This window comes from Psammomys obesus, unplaced genomic scaffold (genome assembly GCF_907164565.1).
Source record: "Psammomys obesus unplaced genomic scaffold, mPsaObe1.curated_primary_1811, whole genome shotgun sequence".
Classification (NCBI taxonomy): Eukaryota; Metazoa; Chordata; class Mammalia; order Rodentia; family Muridae; genus Psammomys; species Psammomys obesus.
The window spans coordinates 42,670,517-42,680,256 of NW_026592118.1; the positions used below are offsets into that span (position 1 = coordinate 42,670,517).

The window sequence follows — 9,740 nt, forward strand, 5'->3', positions numbered from 1 at the left end:
CCCCTCAGTTCCCAGAGAAACCCTCCGCCCTTCCAGAAAGCGCACAGTCGAAAAGGATGAAGTGATTTAGGGAATCCTCACGAGTGAGAGATGAGCATGAGCGGGGCACAATTCAGCATTTCACATACTCAATGCACTTTCTAACCTTTGCATATTAGGACTCTTTCATTCGTGAAGGATGAGATTTTTGTTTCCAAAGATTCTTTATGTGATGTTTTAAATGGCTACTAACCCATGCTTATTTGAGTAATGTACTATGAGAAAGTGTGAAGACTTGTAATGGAAGTGTACAAACATGAAATTTAGAAATAGGAAAATCCATTAAGAGCCTCATGAGAGGATGGTATAAGAAATCTCTCTGCCCTGCTTGCTCAGAACCAATTTCCCTAGAGAGGCCTTGATCATGTCTGTCAGACTGTGGGGGTGAATGTCCTGATTTTGCCATAGCCGACTGTCAAATAGAAGGAACAGAGAGAAAAAACATCAGTTGTTTTCCTGCCATCTGATATCTAGATGCACGGGATCAGTGAGGATTTTTTTTCTCTCTCTCTTTTCCTCTCTCCCTCTCTCTTTCTCTCTCCCTCTCTCTTTCTACTTCTCACTCTGCAGTGACACTGCCAGGACCCGAGCCAGTTCCTCAGGCCCCTCCCAGCCTTGTACACTGTCTGAATCAGCCTCCCAATGCTGTGTGTCACCTCCTCAGTGCCCACACCTTAAACTTGCCTGCCATGCCCTACCTTCCTCTTCCTATTTGCAGCCTCCCCCTTAGTTCACATCCTCCCTGTTCTTGCCAAAGCCATGAAATTGTCTTAGCTGGTCTCCAAGTTTAACGGCTTATCTTTGTCACTCTGTCACTTATACTAATAGAAGAAAGACCTTTCTAAAGTTCCAATAAACATTTCACTTCCCAGCTTTTATCCACTGGTTCCCAGTGATTTCCGGACAAAACCTCAGTTCTTTTGATTGAGCTAAAGGAACTTTTGATCGTCTAGTGGCCCTTTCCTTGCCTTGTTAGCCTTTTCCCTCCCTCACAGGCATTCATAGACGCCACTTTCCAGCCACAGTGAAGTGTTCACAATGTCCAGAGAAACCAGGCCTGCGTACCTCAGTGCCTTTACATGTGCTGTTTGTGGAATGCCTTGTATGACCAGCACTCTGCTTGTCTACTAAAGACCTCTTTCTTACTTAATATTGTACTCATTTTTCCTAATTTGAGGGGGCTGTCTCCATATTACAACATACAGTTGATGAGAAATTGTCCGTGCCCCATTAGACGGTGCAGTCTTTGAGAGCAGGTCCATGCCTTTCTCACATCTGTTTCTCCAAAGCTTTGGACAGAGCTTCCTACGGTGGCTGTGAAGGGAGAACATCTGGGTGCATCAGAAACACTGTTGTACCTGGGCTTCCCCTGTTTAACATGGTGCCCATTGCACCAATGGCCATTCAGAGCTCCTTACGGTAGCACTCACGCTACCTTCTGTCCCTTCTCCTTATATTCAGTTCACACCGGGAGCGCACCAAAGAAATCTGCTTTCCCAAATTCTTAGAGCAGCTTTTCTATGTAAAACCAACTTGAACTTCTAACTCTCTTCTCCTCCCTTCAGGGAAATTAGGCTTCCTTATGTCTCCCACATTTTCTAAAATCAGCATTACCCTCGATGCTGCCCTCGATGCCTTTGGTCCCAGGGCCTGGGCAATCATTGTTTCCTTCTCTGTAGCTGGCCTTTGAGGGAAAGTAGCTGCCGAAGGTTTCAGATTAGAGTATAATGCAGTTAATGTGTGCAGTCAGGCTGTAGATCTGGAAGTAGGCAGCTACTGCCCCCACTTTTCTGCCTCCCCTTTAAACATTCTTAAAACATCTACAAAAGCACCTCACTGTTCCCGTGCTCACCATGAGGCTAGCAGATAACCCTCGGTGGGGGTGTGGGGTCTCAGACTCCTATCCTCTAGTGTGCCAGGAATGCTTCCAGCCATACCATCAGACTTCAGAATCTCGATGTTCACATCAGGAGTCTGTATTTTTAGCAGTGGCCCCCACAAGTCTTTGAGGGTGGGAGCTAAAGATTTTATTTCCTTCTAAGGAGTCTAGCCTCATGAAAGGGAAACCTTTGAGAAGTCATTTGAGGTTATGCCATAGCCTGTCATAGCCATTCAAGTGATAACTGTCCAGAATTAGTAGTTTCTGTCTGCCCGTACCTTTGGAACAGCCAAGGAAGCTTAAAGATTACTGATAACTGCCCTATCTAGGGCCTCTGACCTACTTAACCCCATGCATCATGGGCGTTTGAGTTGTCAGTTGTTCCTTGGGATTCGGGTACACAGTCAGGGCTAAGAATCATGGAACTGAATGGAGTGAAAAACTAGTTGTTTGAGATCATTTAGGCAGCACAGGGATCAGAAGGAGAGCATAGAGCAAACAGATTTTCTAGAAAGCTCAGACAGCAGTCTCTTCAGAAAGTTGGGAGTTCAACACTGGCTCTTCTCATTTCTATTTCCAAAGCGTGGTCTTACGTCTAAAATCTAGTGATTGCGTGAAATAGATCTGGCTTTACAGCATTCCTGCTCTCTACCACAGTGTGGTTGTTTGGTCAACTGCTCCTAACTTTAACAACTGTGCTTTTACTGAGAGAGTCAGAACAGCCTTCCCCTTTCTCGCAGTGTCCACGTCTGGAGATGTTTTGGAAGGAGGGAAGATGGGTGTCATGAAGAAGGCAAGCCCAGTGAATCGACACAGTCTTTTCATGTGTACCTCCTCAGTCCTTCAGGCCCCCTAAAGCCTCTGCCCAACACCCGGGGGTTATCACAGCTGCCCTGCGGGCTGTCTGCAGCCATTTGCAGCTTGAGAAAGTGATTTTCTTCAGTCCCCTCTTGAGATAATGTCCCGGGTGTGATGACTTTTAGTAGATGCAGGGAGATTGCACCGCCACCCCCCAGGCTCCACAGCGTGGGAACCCTAGCATGTTTGCTCACTAACATAGACAGTCCCAACACCCGTAGACAGTGAGTCACTGGAGAGGCGTGAGGAGAGAGGCTGAGACTGGCTGCCTACAATCTAATCTACCTCAATGACTTAGGACCGACTCTCCCGAGAATGTTTGGTCCTTCCGATAAGGCCGCTCGTATAAGCAAGCTCTCCTGCAGGCCAGCTCTTCCCAGAACGTGGGAGGGTCAGCACTCTGACCCTCCTGCTCTTGGGGGCCTGTCTTTCCTCCCCTGCTCTCAACCCTTTGCTGAGACTGCACCCTGACTTTTGCCTCATCTTCATTTATAGGCCTGGACTCTTTGAAGTCTGATATTGATTACAGTGGGATGTCAATTGGCTGCTTGGGACGGGGCACCTGGAACCTATTCAGATAAGCAAGAGGTTTCCACTCTGAACCCAGCGAGCTGCAAGCTGTGACCTTCCTCTAAGTAACTGTGTCTCAAGAAAAGGAAGATCAGGCGATTGAAGTGCCACGCTCTCTTTTTTATGAGCTCAGTTGCTTTTTCTCACCAGTGAACAATAATTGAGTTATGGGGCATTTGGGTTAGATCTGACCATGTCTCTGCCCTCTGGATAGAGGTTTTGGACATTGAGATAGATGAGTTGATCCAAGTTGCCTGGTTTTGCTCATTCAGCTTTAACTCTTAGGGCAATAAATTGTCCTTTTAGTATAGAAATGAAACTGCTGTTTCTCTTCATGCATTAGTTGGATTTCTGGTCAAAGGTATTGATCGTTTTTCATCCATTTAAAGAAACAACTGACCACCCTAAGGCATCCAGAGGAGCAAGGCATGCTCCTGTGAACTCTATGTAACTCCTGATGAAAACTGCTGACCTTAGTCTGGTAGTGAGTGGAAGGTCTTTGCCACTTCAGAGGCCTCTCTTCTGTGTAGCTTCTTCTTTGTGGGTGTGGGCAAGGAGCAGGGAAAGGAGAAGGGTGCTGATAAGGAAAGTAGCTTGGGTATGACAGGAGTGCATCCCAGCTGGGATCTTTAAGTAACTAAATGAGGCTGTCTAGGGAAATGCTCAAAGGTAGCCTTTCTCAAAGAGTAGATCGCTCCATACCCTGGAGGACTGCAGTGTCATTTCCTCAAGGAACCTCAGTGAGAAGGACAGATGTTATACAGCAAGGAAGACCACTGTATCTTGGCATGCAGTGGGGAGAAAGAGGCACTATAGACCGTAGAGTGGATCTAAGTCAGGTTAACGCACCCCAGAAACAAAGAAGCAATTTATTTGTAAGCTGCTTTATGACAGGTTGTTGCCATTCTGTACTCTGGTTAAGGCCGCTGACGCCCACAGTTGAGGGTGTGGAACTGTGGAGGGTACAGCCTTTGAGACTCCCTTTCCTCCCAGGGCTCATGGTGGGGGGGGGAGACAGGTTTCCCCTCCACGCTTTCAATATCTCGTATGCCTTCCCACTTTGTCTTCCTAAATCTGCTCAGTGTAACCACCAGCAACATTACCTTGCCTGTTGGGCTGTGCCTTCCAATACCAGCTAGAATTTCTTCTTTATCCCCAGTTTCATCATATGGATCCTCTTTTTGGAATGAGTACTGTACACAAGGACTGTCACCTTCACAGCCTTAGTCATCTTTCATTGTGTATGTCCGCTCTCACAGTGTGTACCACATACACTTGTGCCCATAAAATTTTGTAAATGCAATTTTATAGTGTTAGTGAGATTAGTGTATTTGGTCTTTACTGTTTTTGTTTGTTTGTTTGTTTTTATAACCAGGATCTTGGGAAAGCTTTTAGAGACAACCGGGCAGGGTTTACTCATTCCTGGGCCCAAAGTTTCCTCAATGCTTTCTGGCCTTCTTTGTGATGGAACACAGTCCATTTCTAACCTGAGAAGGAGAGCTAATTCATCCTGTAGTTTCTCGACCTTCCTACTGTTATGACTATTTAATACAGTTCTTCATGTTTTGGTGACCCTCAACCATAACATTATTTCTATCGCTACTTTATAACTAGAATGTTGCTACTGTTGTGACTTGTAATATAGGGGTCTGTGTTTTCTGATGGTCTTAGGAGACCCTGTGGAAGGCGACAACCCACAGGTCCAGAACCATAGCTGTAAGGTAACTCTCCCAAGTTTTCGGCATACTCACAGAAGGGTAATTTAAGATTGCCAGAAACTACTGTGAACCTAGCATCCACTGAGCAGGGACCCGCCACACATGTGGCTGCCCATTTCTCAAGTGCATATTCAGCCTGGTGCTCCAGGCTGCTGGCCAGTCTGAACTGTGCCTGCGTTCCAGGGACACTGAACCATTCACCATCTGATGGCTCACGTCTCCATCCTTAGCACTGACATCACACCTTTTGGCATTTCATCCACGTATTAGAGTCTGTTTGAACTACTTCACTTTACAGAGTTTTTCTTGATCTTCTGAGTACTTCTCTCCTCCAGTCTAGCCTGGCTTCTCTCCCTTTTTCTGAACACTCCTGGGTGTCTACCCTGACTTCGATCATGGCTTATATGTACTACTTTGCTCTGTCCATATCTTAATGGCCTTGCCCCCTCTTCCCCTCAGCTTTGAGTCTTCAAGAGGGAAAGGGTTTTTTTTTATTCTTTATTAATTACACTTTATTCATTTTGTATCCCCCCTGTGGTTCCCTCCCTCCTCCCATCCCAATCCCTCCCTTCCTCCACCCTCTGCATGCATGTCCCTCCCAAGTCCACTGATAAGGGAAGTCTTTCCTTCCTTCTGATCCTAATCAATTAGGTCTCATCAGGAGTGGCTGCATTGTCTTCTTCTGTGGCCTGGTAATGCTGCTTCCCCCTCAGGGGGAGGTGATAAAAGAGCAGGCCAATCAGTTCATGTCAGAGACAGTAAGAGGGAAAGTTTTATTCTAGGATCCTTTTCTCTCTCGTGTACCATTTGTCTTACCAAGAAAATGTGTGTAATTGATTTAAAAAACAGAAGAGAGAAACATCAGCAACTTTCTTTCTGATATTGTAGCAGCGATGTGTTATCAGCCTTCTCAGTATATTCCATACGCATTAAACACATAGATACATGTATACATGCATATTCACACACACACACACACACACACACACACACACACACACACACACACCATTCTGAGGTCCTTGAATTTGGGCCGCTTGCCCTACATACCACTTCCTTTGTAGATCCACAGCTGTAGAACATGTGACCAGTAAGGGATAGATTAATAAGTTTACTGAGTGCACTGTCTACTAAGTTTGCTTGCCTCAGAACCATGCTTCCATTCCATTTTGTTGGTATTGGCAGTACTGTGCTGTGGACAGGGATTAGGGGTAAAGACTCCACAGGAAAGATGGAAGGCAGAGTCCTTCTCAATACTGGTCCCCTCCCTGGACAGACATTTCTCCTACCAGCTTCTCCCACAATACCAGTTTGTAAACTCACAAGAACACCAACAGAATACATTTGAAGCTATGCCTAGTATCTGATAAAGTAGATTGTGTTTCTTAAAAGACACATCTTTATTGCCCTGTGTGTGTGAAAAGCAGCGAAGTATTTAGTGAATGAGTGAGAAAGTTCCCAGAGACCATTCAATTGTCCTTCCCGGAGGACAAGGCTTCCCAGCGTGCCGGTCTGCTGCCCTCGCCTCAGCTCCCTGACACATGACACAAGATATGCTGTTTAGGCTATGCATATACTTAGGAGACACCAGGGCACTCAAGTGAGCTTGTAGGGCCAGTTAGCCAATCAAGTGGCCTGGGTTGGTTGTTTCTATTATATAGCTCCTATGCCCACTTGCTTTACCTGCCCATCATTCTCTTGGATGACACTCGACTTCATAGGCAGGGTTAAACTCTGGACACTACTAGGATCCTAGGAACTGCAGCAGCTGTCAGAGGGCCAAGGGAGGTTGTCAGCAGACACTTCCTTCTTATCTGTCCTGCTGGGGGTGTGGCTGGAATGCTTCTTCCACTTTCCCCGACATCTCCTGTAAACAAGAAGAAGGCTGTGCACTTGTGAGGCTTTCAGAATGAGACATCCTAACGCACAGGCACACACTGGAAAGCTGATGCTCGTCTTGGACAGGCTCTCTCCTGACTGCTGCTCTTCTGGTTTCCTTGCAGTTCCTCAGCACTTTGTTTGCCCCCTTGAACTTTGTGATGGAGAAAGTGGAAAGCATCCTTCCCTCCAGTTTGTGGCATCAGCTGACAAGGATCTGAGAGAGCCTCCCATCCTTCACTCTCCTCACCATCCGCCACCTCTTCCGTGCCAACCTCTCTTGGACCACAAGAACGCATGACTTTGAAAAAGGGAAACCATTCTGAGATTTTAAACTGTTCATGGACTATCAGTTCCTTATTAAAAGCTGGTTTTGGTGTACAAAATTTATTGATGTTCAGTTCTATTTTATTTTGCCTTCAAAACTGATGAAAACATAAAAAAATAAACTTTTGTGTATTGCAACAATCTATGTGTCCTCTTATATTTTCCTTCCAGTATTTTCCAGTATTCTCAATAAACTGATAGGTCTATGCTACTCTCTAAGGATGTGGGGTCTTCTAAATCCACACTATGATTTTCTTTGCTGGCAGAACTAGTCTCAGCAGAGCCCACAGCCCATGACTTGGTGGCTTGAAAAATGGAATCTTAGGGCTGGGAATATCGTTCAGTGGTAGAACACTTGCCTTGCAAAGGACTCTGGTTTCTGTAAGTCCAACATTATATATAAACAAGTGAGAAAAGAAAGGAGGAAAATAGAAATCACAAAAGCACTATCCCCAAACAGTGTCCTCACATGCCAAATGGGCACAGAGAAGTCGGCTTTCCAAGGGGAGTATAAACCTCAGTGAGACAAATGTCTGTACCTCAATAGGATTTTCCAGCTCCATGGGCTCCACTGACTTTCCGGGAGTCACTCTGATGAGAAGCCACAGACCAACAGTCTGTCACAGAACCTGGCTACAACACCCTTGTTGCCATTTTAAATGTTTCATCCAAGAGTACCTTTTAGTTTTTGTCATGTTTGCATTCCTGACTCCTTAACTTGAACATTCCTTGAGTAGTTTAGTGATCCGAGACCAAATGATCATTTGTCCTCACCACCTTTCAAAACTATGTGCACCATTCAAACCTAGCAGAGCATCTGGATTTTGTTAAGCAAAAGAAGAAAAATAAATAAACACGAATTCTCTATCTAGAGTGAAAAAATACCTTCATTTAACATCACAATCCAGTCCGTCTTTTGCACACTTTCCCCTTTGACTTAGAATCCTACCTCTTCCTCAGGCACATCAAGGCACATCCTGGGAAGCTATTCCTCTTTCAGGACTTGGGTTCATTGTCTCTGCCTAAGGGCAGTGCTATGGGTAGGTAATTCGCAAGGCTGTTTGTTGTATGTATTCTGTGCAAACCCGTGATGAGAAAGTACAGCTGGCTTCTGTTCTCGCAGAACTTATCTAGTGAGAGGCTGACCCCTCTATACATACCGGTAGTGTTGCTCTTGGGAGTAGGGGCTATGCTTGCCTTGTTGACAGCTCTTGACACTGAGTGGATGCTCAAGTGACTGGGCGAGTCAGGTGGTGCAGTACATGACAGGCACAAATAAACTTTGATCTGTATAAGAGGCAAGTGACTTCAGATGAGGACCAGTGAAGGCTTAGTAGGATAATTTTTGAGCTGAACAAGCAAATTATCTAATGCAATTCCTTAACCTAATAGATGAGGAAATTAGAGATTTTGGTCTGCTGGAGCTGGATTGTGATAAGTCCTCAACAATAGGCTTAAGAGCAGAAAGCAGTGGGAAGTGGAAATGGCTCAAAGCCAGTTGTTGCTAGAAACCCTGAGTTATAGGAAATGGAGCCAAGGAATGCAAGATAACGTGTGTTTGTGTGTGTGTGTGTATGTGTGTGTTTATGACAAAGGTCTCTGCATAGCCCAGACTGACCTCTAATTCTCAATCCTCCTGCCTGACCTCCAGGGTCTGAGATTACAGGTGTGTGTCACCATGCCCAGCTAAAATAAGGATTTCACTATGCTGAGCAAATTTGAGAATTAGGATTTTTGAGCAGGAGGTCTGCGGAGAGGTAGGCAAAACTTAGGCCTCATTGAGGAGAAAATAATGAATGGAGAAACCAAGTTGAAAAATAATGGCGGCAGATAAAACGGGGACTATTGGGAGAAATGAGTTCTGGGACTAAAGGGTTAATCAGGCAAAAAAGGAAGGTACCAGCAAATTATGGATACTGGCTTAAGGGTAGCAAATTATGGACCTTACTAGACCCTCACCCTACTCACTCTTCTGGCAACAGCCAGGGTCCTGTAACTTCCTTTGTTCCATGTGCTTCTCAATAAATCCACCTTCCTCTCACACATGCCCAGGGCTTACTCCTGAAGCTCTTGCTCCACGCCTTCATTGTTTTGCTGTTTCAAAAGACCACCACCCAAGCCATTTTTATTTTTAAGAGTTAACGCAAACTTGTGGAGAGAAAGAGTCAGGGCAACCGAATCAACTTCAAAAGCTCTTAAGTTGATCATGTTTGCACAACTTCCTCCTGCATCTTGCCCAAGGATGAGGGATCCTGACTTTGCACCAAGATGGTGGTGACTTCATAGTGCATTCTGCCTTCTGCTTTTTGACTACACAGGAGGCGGCATCAAAGGCTATTATAATGAGCTTTCTTCTACGAAGACCTTTCCGACCAAACAGTAAGTGTTCAGTATTCTCATCCATTATGTGTGTGTGTCAGAATACAAATGCGATCAATCTAAATTAAATGCCAATAGGTCAAATCTAGCAA

At 45.3% G+C, this 9,740-nt stretch overlaps 1 protein-coding gene across 4 annotated transcripts in view; it reads left to right on the forward strand.

Moving 5' to 3' along the window:
* St7 (suppression of tumorigenicity 7) overlaps window positions 1–7,410 on the forward strand; it is a 235,577-nt gene extending 228,167 nt beyond the window's left edge. For all 4 annotated transcript variants that reach the window (XM_055612719.1, XM_055612717.1, XM_055612716.1 and 1 more), the window contains one exon: window positions 7,068–7,410. In XM_055612719.1, coding sequence (XP_055468694.1) covers window positions 7,068–7,163 — 96 coding nt within the window. In that variant the 3' untranslated portion in view covers window positions 7,164–7,410. The remainder of the gene's footprint in view (window positions 1–7,067) is intronic.
* The last annotated feature ends 2,330 nt before the right edge of the window (window positions 7,411–9,740 follow it).